Here is a 16958-nt window from a genome sequence, read left to right as displayed (position 1 = left end):
TACTCTCTTGGTGTAGCATATTTTGTAAAGCCTCCTGGGTCATTTGAGCCAAATCAGAACCACTGATAATTAAACAACCAAACCATCTCATTAATTACACGTTCTTTATAGTCACTCATTGGTTGTTTTGTAGGACATGATATCTGCAATCTTAATTATCTAACTTTGTCACTTAAATGTGGTTCTGATTGAGTTCTGGATTTTTCTAAACATAGAATTTAACCTTAACCAAAAAGTTATAAAAAAATTTGTCACAAATAAAATATTCAAATGATGTGCTCTGAAAACGATTCCCAATAGGGTGTTTCAAAAATACTTGAATCCACTGTGACTTCCCTGCAAAGATATTTAATCTTCCAAATGGAGATGTCCACATATGGAGGAAAAGAACTGTGAGTCCGTTCAGTGCCTAATAGATCCTAAGTACTCGGTAATTGGTAGTTATTGTTATACACAAACTTTTTATATCTAAAACCCAATTGCTTTTCTTAGTTTTTAAGACAAAATAAATATATAACCATATCACCCATTTTCTAAGTTGTGATTGACTGGAGACCAAGTCCATATAGAAAACTCTGAGTGCCCAGTACTACATAATAATTGCTTAACAAATTTTTGGTTGAGTTGAATAGAATTTTCTAAAGTCAATTTTCTTAATTGCCTCAACCTCTTAGAATATAATCTCAAACCTGAAATAAAAAAGATCTCCGAAAATCAATACACTGAAAAGAAAACCCCTGCACTGAAGCCAGGTCGTTTGTGTCTCCTCTGGGCCCTCTGAACCTCGCTGCTATTACTTATGATATTAGTCATAGACGATTATGTGATATCCTCTCTGATAATATTATAGATGATATGATATGATATATGACAAACTTATCATATATGCTATATTATATCATATATGATACAATAACCTATGTCATAATGGGTTGTTCTGATTTATTTGACACAAAGAATAAGAAGCAGAAAACAAACTAGTACTGGCGACTTCTGGCAGTGGACGAAATATTAGCTGCTGGTTTCATGCTAAAAAAAGATTAAAAAGCATATCCCATCAGAAAGCGGTGCACATATTAGCTTGAGTCACATAAGGAAATGTTAAATAATATATATTATCTTTTGAATAAGGCAGATAATTGTATAATATTTTAGAAAACCATTCCTCCAAAACAAAAAAACGCCCTTGAGGCGACAAATTTCAGTTAGTTGGAGAGAACCATTTCCTAAGTCATTATTCACCATTATTATTCTGTTTAGTAACACTAACGTGCTACCTCTGGTTTACCTTGCTTCAATTCCTCCCTTCCGCATTCTTAACTAGTGGGTCTCCCCCTTTCCCCCAGCCATTCTACTTCTCTACTTTCCAAAGTAGGATGACCGACTCCCTTGGTTTGCCCAGAGCTTTTCCAGTTTCAGCACTGAAAGTCTTGCACTCTGGAAAACCCCTGATTCCCAGGCAAATCAGGACAGTTGGACACCCAATTCCTAAGCCAGACGTTCTGATACTCTTCTTCTACTTGTGCTACCTTGTAATTAGATATTTCTCTTTTTATAAAATCATTATAACAACCCTCAGATAGTGACTAATCATTAGGTCACTCAGCTCCATGGTCTGAAATATTCTGAAGAAACACTGAGGTCCTGAGACAAGCTGATCATGGATTTGGTTCTTTACTTCATTTAAAGCGCATAGAGCTAGCCGTCCTTTATTTATTTATGTGTTTATTTATTCACTCACTCAAATTTGGGCAAACAAATATGATTTATTCAATCAGTTTTGCTAGCTTGAAAATGAGCATTTCTAGACAGAAATTAGTTTTTTTCTTTGCAGCTATGACCTGGGAAGCTGATGCTTCTGAAGGCTAGAGCTTGGAGGTCTTGCCTCACTTGTCACTCAAAAGACAGTCCAAGCAAAAGGACTCTGAAATTCCACCCCTGCCTTTTCTTTTTGTATACATATTTAATAAAACAAAAAATAGAGGCCTGTATAGCATGCAACTCACTGCCTAGCGTTACCATAACCGGTCTTGCTTAATTATCTCAATTGCCCAGAAGATCGTGTTACACCTTTGGCTGTCATGAGCAGAAAGCAAAAGTGTGCATGTGGTCGGGTGCCTGCAGCTTGGTTAGTAACAGAACTTTGTGGTTTCGCCTGGAGACAGACCTAAACAATTCCTCGTTAATTGAAATTAATCTTAAGTTTGAAATTGACCCAAATCCCACAACCAGTGTTTGTAATTATTCTACTCCTTGTAAGTTGTTCTCTCCTCACCAAACATTAAATGAGGAATTTAGGAACAGGTTACGAACAAGGCAAGAATTCTGCACTAATGTATGCTGTGCAAACAAAAAGGATGTGTTTTCACTACTGAAAAGGATAAAAACTGAAAAGCAGAAACGCCCTAAATGGTGAAGCTTTTACTAAGCATATGTACGAAAAGAAAGTGCATAGAGTAGTCGCAAAAAACCACCACCTAGTGTTGAGTGGCCTCAGTTTAAGTCTCAGCACTAATAACTCATGTACGCACTTGGACGAGGTGCTTAACCTCTCTGAGCCTGAGTTTCTTCATTTCTTAAATGAGGATAATAATATAACCTAGTCCATAGAGCTGCTGTTAAGACTAAATTATTTAGTACTTAGAAAGGATTTAGAGTCATATTTGAAACATAAATAATAATTGCCATATTAAAGAAAAAATAGCAAGGTACAACCCATATTTTAGAATGCAAATTTTCTCCATATTTCCAACCTTGAAAAACATGTATTTATTTCAAATCTGCCAGAGAAAGTGGCATTTCCTTTGGGACTACATATCCTTGGTAGCTCTGTGACCTGAAACGATATATAGCTGAGTGGATAAAACTAGGTTTAGATGCAGGTAAAACTGGAATCCAAATACTACCTCACTGATTCATTAGCTTTAAAATTCATACTCAGTTTCTTCACCTAAAACAGGGGTCAACATACTACTGGCCATGAGCCAAATCTAGCCCGCTGGCTATAGAAGTTAGTAAAACTTTTTTGAAACACAGCCATACCATTTGTTTTCACACTGTCTGTAACTGCTTTCACATTACAAGGCTGAATTTGCATAGCTGAGACAAAGACCCTCTGGTTCATAAAGCCAAAAAATACTTATTGCCTGGCCCTATACAAAACTTATTTGCCAAGTCTTAATCTATAATACAAAATAATAACATCCTGATTTGGTTTCTGTGGGAATGAGATAAAAATAATATGTAATGCAAGAACTCTACACAAAGTTGAGACTCAATAAAGAGTAACTACACATTATCACCCATTAAACAGAGAATCAAAATCTAAACTTCATAATATTTTTGTTAGTTTTTTTTTTTTTTGGCTAGTTTATTGGTCTTTTCTATTCCCTTTCTACCTAGGCTATTGTATCCAAAAACAAAATATGAGCTTGACTTCCTCAAACTTGAATTAAAGTAATCTGCCACCCCACTGCACCTGTCTGTTGAGGCCATTTCTATGGCTCTATTCATCTAACCTCTCAGGGTTTATGTTCTCTTGTTTGGGAATATTTGCTTTATGGTGTTTCTAGAGTAATCATACAGGAAGCCCAAAGATTCTTCCATCAATTTGTTTTCAATTTTTTACTTTTTTATTTAGAAATAATAAAATAAGACATAATATATAAAAATATGTACAATCCATGGTTTGTGCAGTACAATAGGAAGACTTTAGATACAAAAAGACAGCAAATGGGAAAAGAATAACTATCACGATTGTCAATGGCTAGGATTGTTCAACTTGCCAGAGCCCAGAGCTGAAACCCAAAATTACTAGAAAAGAGATTCTACTTTGCTGAGGGTTAGGGATGGGCAGGTAACTACGCCACACTTTTGTTTTTTTACCTGAACATTATTAGACACAGAGTGAAAAAGAACTCACTCTACTTCTCAGGACAAGCTTTTGCTTTTACTGAGTGGTTTCTTATAAAATATGAAGTGACATTTATTAATTGTAAGGGAAATACGATTTACGGGACAGAGCTCATCAAATAAACATCAAGAGTTGGGGTAGGAGTGTACTGGGAAGAAAGGAAGTAAAGAGAAGAAAGAATACATTAACAGAATAAAAACAAAGTAAAACAAACTTTTCTAGGAATTTGAAAATGACAACAGTGCTATAGTGACATCCTTAAAATGTCTGATTCAAGTATACTCTTAGAGGGATAGAAAACTACTCCTTTCTCAATAATCAAAATAGAATTCACTTTGTCTACATTTTATTTAAAAATAGGATAACCAGGAATCTATGGCTCCCCCCAAAAATATAGTGCCCTTCCAGATATGGGCAAAAATTCTTTAAAAGGGAATACATCCTAAGTAAATTCAACAGGGAATCTGCTTGCAATAGAGAAGCAACACACATCTGGGAATCGACCCCAGATATTCACGGTGAGTCCCCTCCATCTGCATTCTAATGACATGTGTACACTAATTAAGGAGACCCAGTCAAGAAGGACAAATATTTTGAAGGTAAAATGCAGCAATCAATGTCGTGCATTACCTGTGTCTTGGCTCTTGACAAAAAAAAAAAAGAAAGAAAAAATTGCCATTTAAAGCTTGTAACTGTTAAAATGCTAATAACTAGAAAAAGGTTTCAAATGAACAGTCCATGCTGAAATAAATAACAGAACATAGCAATACGAACCTTATAAGGCTGGTATATATTTGCTAAAACCATGCTAACCGGTAGCATATAGGTACTAGCTCTCAGAAATTGCTGCACTGACATTATACTTTCTATGGCAATTATTTTTCTTTACAGACCTCTATTTACATTTGGCTTTAAATATGAAAATATCTGATAAACTTTATAAAATGTACACTTTAAAAACATAGCTTCTGCAAAATTTTCTTGAAAAAACAAACCTGTGCACCAGAAATTTTATATTTTTTTCTCTTTTTCAGAAATAAGTTGAAAGATTTCCCTCCCTCTTTCTTGCCCCCCACCCCTTACCCACCCCCTTTCAAATTTCTCAAGTCTTTTTAAGTGGCAGCACTCTGTGTTTAGGGGGAGCCTCTTTTGTGGCCACCCCCATTCTCCACTGTATCTTCATTTAATTTACGTATCACTGAATACTCTTTGGTTTGATTATTTTCCTTTGCAAAACGTCATAATAGCAGCAGCTGAAGCCCTCAATATCCTCTCACTGTCAAGAACCAAATTGTTGCCTCTTCTGTAAGTTTTCTTGTCCACTCAATCCCCAATTCCTCCAACTCTTTAAACACCTTCCCAAACCTGCCTTTACATTTGGATCTAAAACAACCACTTGCTTAACATCTCTTTCTTGGTTTCATTGAAAGTAACACCTCAGTTTTCAAAGCCATCAAATCTGAAGGCTGAAAACAGCAAAAATTGTCATAGTTTTGCAGGCACGGCATTCAGATATGGCTGTTCAAGAACCAGAGACCATCACAAACATCAATTTACAAAATACGTGATTCTAGAACAAGCTGTTTTTTAATGGCATACAGAGATATAATACCATAAGAGAGTTGATTTTGAGACTCCAATTAAAAAGAAAAGTCAGTAACCCCAGAATTCACAAATAGGGAATTTTAAATTTAAAAAAAAAAAAAAAAAAAAAAGAGTTCCATTATTGAGCTACAGTGAGAAAAAAAAAAAAAAAATGTTTCTAGCAAGGCAGTCAGCCAGGCAGGGGAGGCTTCTGGAAAACAATGTGTCGGTCCTTAGTAACCTGCTCTAGGGCTCCACAGGAGACAATGCTTAGCTCACATTCAATCATAAGTATGCACACAGAAAAGGGAAATAGCCTTTTTAGACCATTATCTCCTTTAGTTGTCATTATGTTGTATTTTTATGACTCTCTTTGACCCTAAAATACTGAGACATTTTCATTACTCTCCTCTGCCATAAAAAAGGCAAGCTTCCTCTTCCTCCTAAATACTTGATCTGAAGTGCTGCATCAAATGGGCTTGTCCACACCTCCCCGTTTCCCCGCTTTGGCATTCGCTGCCCTATCTGACACTGTAGGACTCACTCCAGACAGACTGATCAGAGGAAGAAGCGTGGAGGTCAGGTGTGGCATCTCCTCTAAGGTGAAGGTGGGCTGGCGATGTCCTGACAGTCCAGGCAATAAATTCAGCAGCAAGGGTTTAAACCCATTTATCTTTCATGCTGGATGGCTCAGTTTTGAGAATGCCAGGATGCCAAGGAAGTCCTATGAAGATCTTATCTTATGAAATGAATTTTGGAATGTGCAAAAGGGAAAGCCCAGAAAAATGTAAGAGTACATCACCATCTCGCACACCACACGTGAGCCTGGCCAGCACTGCCTAGCAGGAAAGGATGGATGTTGGTATTGTGTGTGTGTGAATTTTACTGCCCCTTTCTTCTTCTTCCTCTTAAAATAAAAAAAAGTTACATGAAAGGACAAAATTTTAAAAAGCACTACACTGACTAGACTCGGTGAGTAGGATGCTCTATTTTCTGAATAAGGTGCAAAATGAACCAGCGGTTCAAGGTCTTGCTGAGGTTCAAAGTTATTGTCTCTTGATTTCAAGGCAGCCCATGGGGCTTTGTTTTCTTTTAAGTGTAAGCTCCACTGTGCAAAAATATGCATTATCTTTGGTATTTATTTTAGGTAGTTTCACTTAAAATTTGAGATAACCCATTAACATCATGGAGGAAAAAAAACAACAACAACAACCCAGAGGCTACCATTTGGCTAGTGTTACATAATGCCCTTATGTAACAGAGAGAGAGAAAAAAAAATCAATTCTAGCAAACAAATTACTGGCCTCAAAAAATCAGGCTCTTGTTTTGGCAGTTAATAGCCAAATACTTGCCACTTTGAAGCGCATCATGAGCTTTCAATCAAGTTCAACACTGACTTTAAAATTACACAAAAGGAAAACTACACTGCAACAAAAATACACATTTGTGTTCATGTAGTTAGCAGCTTTTCAAAAATTAAGGCAGAGTCTTGCCTTTGTTATGCCATTAAAAACATCCTTGTTCCCTAAAGAGAAGCATTCTGGATAAATCAAATACCCAACCAAGGCTTGCCTGCAAGTTCAAGTTTTGGAAAAACACAAAACAAAACATAAAAACCCATAACTTATTCTACAACATCTATGTGCCATCGGGTCACATGGAGGCATGGTTAGTGCTTTATGCTAATCATGGAGCTTACAGTCTTTCTTTGAAACCATTGTGCTTGCCTCAGTCCCTTGTGGCCGCTTGCTTGTCCCATCTTGACCAGTACCGTCATCTGCATAACTGTTTTGGGCCTCTGACCAACAGACCGTGTTGTAAAGTAACTATTCCAGAGAAGGAATCAGTCAGTCATATCTCCGACTCTCGCCGTAAGGGCCTGGGCTCTAGAGGTACACTTGCCTGGTTGTGAAGGTCTATGTCAGGGGGCGTGTCCGTACTAGTGCTTTCTGGAACTCCATTTTCACTGTCATCTTCCTCTTTGCTTGTGAGGGCAACTTCATTTTCATAGCAAAATGAATTCGCATTTGAGAGGATGTATTTCTTTTCTGCTAAGTCTCTTGCACTACAAAGGGGAGTGTTGGGGACTTCATAAGTTTTGTGGAACCTGGAATAGTCCACTTTGTAGTAGTGCTTCTCTTCAAAGAGCACAGGCTCATAGCGGTGGCCCCACAGGATTTCATTTGCTAGATAAGAGCTACGGCACTGTGTCGTCATGGCAGTGGCTTCCACCATGCCTTCCAGTATGACCACGATTTCAAAGTCTGCGTTGTCAATGTCCTGTTTACTCAAATCATATAAAGGACTGTCTTCGTCTATTTCATGGACTATAGTGATTGGGGACACCAGAAATATACGATCGATTCCACTGTCAAACCCAACATTGATGTCTATTTGATCCAGAGGGATATACTCCCCTTCAGAAGTGATTCTGGATTTGAGGAGCTGTGCTCGGACATGAGCTTCCACCAAGTGGCTTTTCCGAAGATTGCCCACTCGCCACATCAAACACAGCTTGCCATCTCTCATGGCAATCACAGCATTGTGACTGAAGACGAGAGTCTCGTTTCTCTTCTTTGGCTTTGCCATCTTGGCCATGACTGCACCAATGATGAAAGCATCAATGATGCAGCCCACGATTGACTGGAACACCACCATGAAAACAGCAATTGGGCATTCATCCGTGACACACCTGAAACCATAGCCTATGGTTGTCTGGGTCTCAATGGAGAAGAGGAAGGCAGCCGTGAAGCTGTTGACCTCAGACACACAAGCTTTGCCCTCTTTGGATGCATCCAGGTCCCCATGGAGCAGAGCTATCAACCAAAACACACAGCCAAAAAACAGCCATGACAGGACGAAAGCCAGGCAGAAGATAACCAGCATCCACCGCCAGCGAATGTCCACACACGTGGTGAAGATGTCTGCGAGGTACCGTTGCCCCTTCTCACCCACGTTGATGAACTGAACGTTACAGTGACCATCTTTCTTCACAAAGCGGCTCCTGCACTGTTGTCGGGTGTGGACTTTACTCTTCCCGTTCCCAAAGCCATTTGCAACTGCCATGGTGGCCAACTTCATACCGTCTTCTTCTGAAGAGACAATGCTGTAGCGGTTGGTTCGCACACTGCCCATCGCTTCTGCTGGGGACTCCAGTGCTTCTGCTTTGGAAAACAGTCTGAGTTTTTGCAAAACGCTTTGGAGAAACAGTTTTGAATGTTCGGTGAAGACACACACACAAAAAAAATGAGGAGAGATGGGTGTCTCTGGGAGCCTCGGGGTTCTACCAAGGTCTGTCTACTGACATGCAGAGTTACTTTAATAACTCAGCTGACATCCAGAGAACATGTTCTGCAAGAAAAGAGAGACTGTGCATTATAAAATAAGCCACTGTTAAAGAATTCTACTGTCTAAGACAATATATCCTAACAAAAACACATAATCAGGTAAAGATAAGTATACTTCACATTAAATTATAAGGTTTTACATTTCTTTGTATCCTAAGCATGCTTTGTAAGACTTTTATTTAAAAGCATAAAGTCGTTAAACATAGGAGAGTTGTCTGTAACAGTTGTTCAACCAAAATATCAGGTCAGGTCTCCTTCCCTTATTTTTGGCCAGGGATCTAGAAAATTCTATTTTTCAGATCTACCTCTCCCTTCTCTTATTCTCTTCTTCGGCCTGCCCCACTCGCTAGGATCCCTGTTAAGCAGATGAAAGACTGTCTGATTCCAAGGTTTGTCGTAAAATTTTTGGAAAAAGGACATGTTTAAAAATCTTCACGTGGACGCAGTATTGACATTCGCTGAGTTGCATGCGCATGACGGGAGAATATGAGGGCCCCTGATGGCAAGGTTGAAATCGGAAGACAGACTATTTTGTTTAAATGATATAACTAGCAGACCGGATAGGCTGAGGAAATGCTAGAGGACTAAAGTCAGATTCCCACCTACAAATAGAATAGTGATGTGGATTTTGGAGTAGGCTTGATTGAGTGTATCCTGAAAACAGAGGGAACTCGTGGACAAAACCTCCTACCATGGTGAATACTGCCCCTATTGCTTATCATCATCTGAAATGGATCCCAGTTTCTGGATACTGTTTGGGCTTGCTTCATCACTTCTCACACTTCAAGCAACCACTATGCAGAAATGCCTGCTAAGTCTCTATTAGTGCAGGTAATTCTGGCTTGAAGACTTTGAAGACGCAGGTTTGCTCTGGGGGATAGAGAGCGATTCTGTTGCCTAGCAATACGAGTCCTGAAATTCTCCTGAGATGGGGCTGTCATGTGTAATGACAGGCTAGGAAGTAAGCACCATTGTGCCAAAGGACCAGGTCTTTAGGGATTGAGATAAGGCAGGAACGCATTTCATGTCAGTCCAATGCTGTGTTCTCTCAGACAGAGACAACTGTGTAAGGACAGATCATAAATGCCAGTCCGCTTACTTTCACTTCCAGCGCTGTTACTTGCTACAGGTTCCTATGGAGAAGGCACTCACCTTTACCTAATATGTGCAAATCGTAGTTCTCAGTTTTCTCCGATTGCCTCATTCTTCCCTAGGTAAGAACCATCTATTTACTTTAACTTGCCATCCTCACTCCTAAGAAACTATTTCCCTTGACTAACTAACAAAAAACTAAGAGAAAGTCTAAGGTGTTTTCTTTACCAACTGTGTGATAACAAAACTAATATAAGTTAGAACTGAAAAATAAAGCCCATCCTTAACTTTTCATACAACCAAATCCTTCTGCTATATTAAAGGGGGGCAATGAATAACTCATGAAAGGAGTCAGAGATTTGTTGATGCCTGATAATGAAGACTCCATTTTTTTCTTCTCCTCTACATCCATTAAGATTAAACAGTTAACAGAACCGATTTCAGCCAAGCCAGCTGCAAACAAATAAAGCAATCCATTTACGTTGTTTTTGTGCGATCCCTTAAAAAGAGGCAAGGTGCACTGCCTTTGAAAATGCCTTGTTACTGTCTTTTGACTTCTTCTTTATCCAAGTTATTATGCAAGAATGTGCCCCAACACATTTTTCCTGAGATTAGTCATCTATGAAAATTGCAATGTGTGTTACATTTTGGCAGCTCTTGACACCTAAATGATGCTTGGTTTGAAAGTGCCTTTGAATCACTTTATAAAAAGAAGTTACTGTGCTTTCTTAACCTTCCACCTGCTTCAATGTTTTGTCTGCTTCCCTGTGAAGTTTGCACTTGGACCAAAGAAACAAGAATCCTACCCCTCAAGGTTCTAGATCCTGTACATGGACAGCATTTTTCAAGCAATTAGTTCATCTCAGTTGTCTCATATTTCTAAACAGACAGAGACAGCAACACCACCAAATGCAGGCGTACGTTTCAAAAAAAAGGAAGAAGAGCTTCATTTAATGAATGCTTTGTATTCTTGAGTTCTGATTGACTTCAGAACTTTATATTACAAGCTGACACCAAGAAATTCCCTTTTCATGATTCAAAACAATCCTTCCTTGTGAGTTACCATGAGGGGCCATGAGTAGACAGTCTCAAATTTCTTCTGACTTATTTCTGTACTCCTTCCAGATTAAAACATAACAACCATATGAAATCTAAAGACTGAATTATGACTTTCCAAAAATCTTGACCCCGGGACATTTGTTTGAATTCCACAAATCACACAATAGCAGCTTCCTACGAATAGCTTTCCACATTTAGAATCTTGAGAGTGGTCTCTGTTGAGAGACTATTATTGTCTTATTTCCATTGCTAATAACAGAATTTGTCCCACATGTGGAGCATCATTCAGAAATTTTACCATTTCTTCCTGGAAAGAGAAAAAGAGGAGTTTTGGATTTTGGTTTGTTTTGTTTTGTTTGGCAAAATGAAAACTTTTGCCACTTCAAATAGATATGCCCCAAAACAGATTTATATGTGTATGCATGTGCACACACATATACTATGTATTCAGACTTTGTGTGGAGCTGATTACAGAGCTAAAAGCTAGAACCTATCAGGGTTTGATGGGGTAACGGTCTTAATGTTTCATGGTAAAAATTGCTTTCACTGTTAACCTGCCCACATGCCTGAGCGACTTTAAGCAAGCAGAAAACTTCCTTGCCTGGTCCTCTCTCACTAGCAATTACCAATACATGAGCAAGCTGGGAAAAGCTATCATTACAAAAACAGGGCTTACATGCAACTTTATTTCAAGCACATATTCAAAATAATGTTTTGCGATGCAATCAATTAGGAATAGATGAGAACACTAAGTGATACAAATCCAGAGAATTGAAATTTGATTTGATGAACAATGTGTAAATTTCCCTTCCAGCCAAAATATTTAAGGGCCTAGATGTAAATTTCATGGACACAAATAATCATTTTTATCCAGGCCATAACCCATGATGTAGAAAGTATTTTTGGGAAATTGAGAGGTTACATGTGGTGCTGTTCATGTTAAGACTATTTATAGGCTGAGCCAAAATTAAGCATAAGCAATGGAAAAAATAGTTCAGCGCTTTAAACTTAGGTAGATGTTAAAGCAGAAAGAGCTATGGATAAATGTAAGGTCAAGGAGATCACATGGTACAAATGGGGGATCTAAATTGCTTTGACTATATAGGTAATACTTCCAATATGGCTTATGAATAACTAAAACAAAATCAAATGAGAGTAAATGTGTCCTGAAACATGGCATGATGTGCAATGAATAAGAAAGTTTCTAAGGATAGGAAATAAAGATAGCAAAAGAAAATGTACTGGGCTGAGAGGTCTGCTAATGAGTGTTTAGAGCAGCTATTTCCCAGCTGACGCCATATAGACCAGCCTGAGTGTGCTCTGGGCACATGTTGCTATGTGAGCACAACTGCTAGGAAAGCAACCTCTTAGAAGCTCAATAAACATAAGGGAGGAGGAGGGGGAAGAGGGAGGGGAGGGGGGATACCCATCTATCTACGTGAGCCCCATGTCTAACATTTATACTCAACGACACTTGGCTTGTAGCACTGCTCAGCATTTGCATATGCTGAAAAACAGACATGTTTGGTAAATAAAAATATACACTTAAAAAACGGAAACATCCAATCTGTGCAGGTAGCTCTTTTCAATCTTTCAGGCTACGCAGAAGTCATACAAGGACGCTACAGCTAACCAGAGATTCTGCAACTGAGGAGTCCGAAGGATGTAGAAAAACTGTGTTCTTTTATTTTTTTAAAAGGAAAATTCACAAGAGTTTAGATCAAATACTTCTTATGGAGACCAAGAACATTAAAAAACAAAGTGTCATTAAAATATGAGAAAGGAGGGCAGGAAGCTAAGTAAAATGGCCTTGACCTTATCCTCACCCTTTCCACCATGCTTCAATTAACATCTCTTACCCCTTCTGAGCACCAGGATTTTTTCCAGATAATGGCAAATAGAAATGAAACATTTGGAAATGAGCACGAAAACGCTAACAAGTGTACCGACAATGTACATCAGACACACAACAGTGGCTGGTGAGAGGAAATCTGGCAGCCTATTGATTATTAACGTGAAAAGAAAACAAATGGTAAAATGCAATATGGATTCTCTGCATATCCAAGGTTTTCAAATAACACCTTATTTCCTAACAAGTAAAATCTGAACTTATGAAAATCGTCAGAATGCACAGCCTTATCCTAGTGATCATCCTGTGATATCCTTACCCAGACACAGCCATTAAATTGCCCATTTCCTATCCTTATTTTTTTTTCCAATTGTCATGATGAATCCATGCTATGATGCAATCTTTTTGCAGAATCAAGTCGTTTTGACTATTTTGCTTCCCTAAAACCACACTGTCTTCAAGCCAGGTATTACCATTATTACTAAAAATAACAAATTGATCAGGGGAGAGTGATATGTAATGTGAAAGTTTTGCGATCCTCAGGCTCAAATCCAACTCGGGCTCCCGCTCTCCTTTCAGGAAGGCAACTTTGAGACACTCTGTTTGAAACTCACAGCTATACTTTGAAGCAATGACGAAAAAAACCAAAAACCAAAAAACAAAAAACCCGCCAAGGATCAAGAATAGTGCTAAGTCCCAAGATTTGCCAAGATTTAAGACCAGGGCTCAAGACGCACGCCCAAACCCTCAACCACGTTTTCTTTTTCTTTTTTTTTTTCCCTTAGAGTGAGAACCGAACACAGACACTCTCGCCCTTGCCTCCAAACCCAGTATCTCGCTACAGCTGGTGCACTGGAAGTTATGAGCACAAACAGATGCTGCAGAGAAATCTGTTTCTATTGCTCAACTGTTCCAAGCATGTCTCAGTATTTTTAGCTCTGGGGATGTTCTGGTGCGCACACAAACTATATAGGCATGATCTGGGACTCCGGAGCGTGGGTGAGCGCTACAGCAGTGTGACAGCTGGGCACCTCTGGAGCAGCGGGGCAAGGTAGGGTAGGGGACGGCGGCCAGAGTCCATTCCCCAGGACACACCGGCAGCGAGCGAAAAGGAAGAAAACACAGCAGCCCTTACCTGTTGCTGGCGCAGGAGCATGGGGACATGGAGTGGAAGTGGGGGGTACAGAGGCATGTAAGATCCAGTGGTTTGTAAAAAGCGAGTGAGCCAAAGCACACCAGAATTCCCAAGACCCAGCCTGCCGGCGCCGGGAAGGCTGCGCGCTGGCCAGGGCTCCAGTGCGCTCTGCAATATCCTGGGCTCTTTTGAGGCGGTCCGTGCGACACCGGCTCTCCTGGCCCCACCCCCGGTCGCTGCCGGCCAATCGCAGCGCGCCTGGCCGCGCGGCCGGCCCCGAGAACCGCGGCGGGGAGGGGAGGATGCTGCGAGGCGTTGCCAGCGGAGGGAACCTGCCGCCGCCTCCTCCCCCTCCACCCTCGGAGCCCGGCCGGGGGAGTCGGGCCCGGGCCGGGGAGGAGGAAGTTGCGGCCCAGCTGGGACAACAGCAGGTGGGAAGCTCCGCGCCCGGCTGTTGCGGCCGCCTGATTGCACCCTGGCCTTGGGCAAAGCTTCCTACTCCGTCTGGAGCCCCACACACTTCCCGGTTCCTCCGCTCGGGGGCCGCTTGCCCTGCGTGCTCCTCGAGGGGCCTGCGAGGTGCCAGCGCCGGGGAGAGACATTTGCCGCCGGGGCAGGATGGCTCGTCGGCCCCGGCACGTCTCGCTCTCCCCGCTCTCTCTGCCGGAGCCCCTCGGCCCTTGGAAGCCCCCCGGGGAGGCTGCAGCGCCCGGAGAAGCCGCTGAGTCAATGGGGCGAGGGACTGGGGCGGGCGCGCAGAGCCCCCAGGATTGAGACGCGCGCAAGTGCGGTCACTGCAGCGCTGCTTGGCTGTTTCTTCTCCCGACAGTTCGCGAATTACTTACAAGGAGCCTAGGCTTCTCTGAAGGGTGGACGGCTCGTTCCCTCTCGCCTTGTCCGCCCTCAATCTCTCCACCGCCGCCCAGCACGCTTTGCTGATCTAAAATCAGAACAATTAGAGAGTAATGATTTTTTTGGAATAGCAACTCCTACAGACACTGAGATCTGCCCTCGCTTCAGCGCCTCCCAGCCCTCATTCCCAGCAGCCAGGCAAGAGCGCGCAGACCCCTAAAAAGCAGCTTGTGTTGCCCGGGTCTGGATCCTGGAACTTTATAAACTAATCCGTGTGTGTGTGTAAACCGAAGAGTAAGTGCCTATTATTTCTGAGTACTTTGGTGTCCTAACGAAGCTTTGCTTCTAAAGGACAGGATATATTTTGGGAGTCTCCTTCCACTGAGTTTTTTAAATGTTTATTTCCTCGAGCGATCAAATGTGTCTTTTGTGCAGTTTATTTAAACTTCGAAAGGCCTCCTTGAGTCGCGAAACTAATTCAGCAAACTAGCTGGTATTGTGGACGGCGCAGTCGGGATGGATTTTTGTGTGTAGGAGAGGTGAAACTGACAATTCAAGGAAAGGTTCTGTGCGAGTCCCCACCTCCCATCCTCATATCCACACGTGGCCCCTAGGAGGTGCTGGTGAAATATGGTTGCTTAGGTTTTGCAGATACGCACTTAATCCTGCCTCACCAAGTGTGCCTTTTTTCTTAGCACTGAGCAAGGTACTTAAATTAAAAGGGTGTGCAAGAGATGATTCATTCAGTGTAGCTGCTCTGATAGCCAAATGGCGATGTGATTCCAGTTAATTTGTTGAGATTATACTGTTCACCAAGTCCTGTTACCAACTCTGTTGCCATGCACGTGGGAATAATACCTGCCCCAAGGGAGGTCTTCTTTACCATCTATTGTCACGTGTTATTTATAAACAGCTTGAATTAACACTGTAAAATAGATGGATGTGTAAGAACCTAGGCTGTATAAAAGAACCTGAGGATAGACAAGTTAACTCTATATTAACCAAAGGATAATGAATGAGTTCACTGCTCAGTTCAATAAGCTTCTGAAATATGCTTCCTCCTGGACTTCTAAGAAACAGGTCAAAACTTTAATTACCCTTTAAAACATGTTAAGCCTAAATAGAAGAAGGAAATTAATCACTTATAGATTTTCTCTTCTTTATGATGATTCTGTTGATGGCTAGGAATTTTCCAAACCATGTGAATTCAGAGAGGCAATACTTTTGTTGTTGTTGTTCCAGGTAATGAGCTCTCTTTGAAAACCAGTCACTCAGAAACGGATGCCATTTTTATGCAACTTGGATTGAAATGGTTTTGCTTTAGTATTCTACTCTAATCAGGATGAAGACACCACAGGCCAAAATAGTTTCATATGATAGGAAAATCTTTAAAGAAAGGAACACAGAGTTATTAGGTTATGGTTGGCTGTATAAATTTAGCTGGGCAGGGGGAGGAAGGTCATAATAAATGTATCCTGCTCTCTCTCATCAATTATCAGCATCAATCCCCCAACATTCTCTCCTCCCAAAGACTGAAGGATGTGCAGCAAAGCTTATTTCTAGAAGGAGAAGGTTCAGGAAAAATTAATGATTTTAATTAGAACTTTCCAATCTAAGTAGAATCATTACCTTAATTAGCTAAATAAGGAAGTGTGAAGGATGAAATTTTGCAAATGAAATTTTGTAAATGCATGGTAGCATAGAATACCCCCATTGCTTCATTTTAAAAAAAGAAAATATAAATGTGTTTTAATTAATAAATGACTTTTCATCATGTCCCTGTTAGGAAAATTCTGTGTGCCAATGCTTTCAGTGTTTGAGTTAATACATCTTTTGAAGTGATGCATGATACAGATTTCTGTATTCGGAGTCTATCTTTTTTGGCTGAATCAGGCCTTATTTAGCAAAAATCCCCATTAGTCTTGGACACGAATGCAATTGGGTGTTGGGATCCATCTGTGGATTAAATTTTTCCAAGGAAATGACAATTATGCTCTTACTGATTCTCTCCACGGTAACCACCTATAATATTAGAGCCAAATATTAGTCACAATCTGGATCTGCAGTCAGATTGTGAATAGCTGTGTGACGCAGAAGGTGATTGTTTCACTAGAAGCACAAATCTTT

General features: G+C 40.6%; 2 protein-coding genes across 3 annotated transcripts; one reads left to right on the top strand and one right to left on the bottom strand.

Annotated features, from left to right (window-relative positions):
• Positions 1-3613: 3613 nt before the first annotated feature.
• On the bottom strand, positions 3614-15061 carry KCNJ2 (potassium channel, inwardly rectifying subfamily J, member 2). Of its 2 annotated transcripts, none has more exons than XM_011934398.1 (2): positions 13980-14159; positions 3614-8848 (listed from the first exon to the last, which is right to left on the bottom strand). In XM_011934398.1, the coding sequence occupies exon 2, from the start codon at positions 8630-8632 to the stop codon at positions 7349-7351; it is 1284 nt and encodes a 427-aa protein (XP_011789788.1). In that variant the 5' UTR covers positions 8633-8848; positions 13980-14159; the 3' UTR covers positions 3614-7348. The 2 variants fall into 2 exon arrangements, with proteins under 2 accessions (XP_011789788.1, XP_011789865.1); XM_011934475.1 differs by lacking the exon at positions 13980-14159 and adding an exon at positions 14825-15061 and having other exon boundaries at positions 7224-8848.
• On the top strand, positions 12947-16666 carry LOC105504218. Its single transcript, XM_011931580.1, has 3 exons — positions 12947-13027; positions 13630-13895; positions 14173-16666. The coding sequence occupies exons 1-3, from the start codon at positions 12947-12949 to the stop codon at positions 14702-14704; spliced, it is 879 nt and encodes a 292-aa protein (XP_011786970.1). The 3' UTR covers positions 14705-16666.
• The last annotated feature ends 292 nt before the right edge of the window (positions 16667-16958 follow it).

The sequence above is a fragment of the Colobus angolensis genome, unplaced genomic scaffold, assembly GCF_000951035.1.
Source record: "Colobus angolensis palliatus isolate OR3802 unplaced genomic scaffold, Cang.pa_1.0 Scaffold1, whole genome shotgun sequence".
NCBI classification, from domain to species: Eukaryota; Metazoa; Chordata; class Mammalia; order Primates; family Cercopithecidae; genus Colobus; species Colobus angolensis.
This window is presented reverse-complemented; position numbering and strand designations above follow the sequence as displayed.

Coding starts and splice junctions, on each gene's coding strand:
- LOC105504218 (XM_011931580.1), top strand. CDS start 12,947: ATGTACATCAGACACACAACAGTGGCTGGTGAGAGGAAATCTGGCAGC. Junction 13,028..13,629: donor ACGTGAAAAGAAAACAAATG/GTAAAATGCAAT, acceptor TTTTTCCCTTAG/AGTGAGAACCGAACACAGAC. Junction 13,896..14,172: donor CTCTGGAGCAGCGGGGCAAG/GTAGGGTAGGGG, acceptor GGCTCTTTTGAG/GCGGTCCGTGCGACACCGGC.
- KCNJ2 (XM_011934475.1), bottom strand. CDS start 8,632: ATGGGCAGTGTGCGAACCAACCGCTACAGCATTGTCTCTTCAGAAGAA.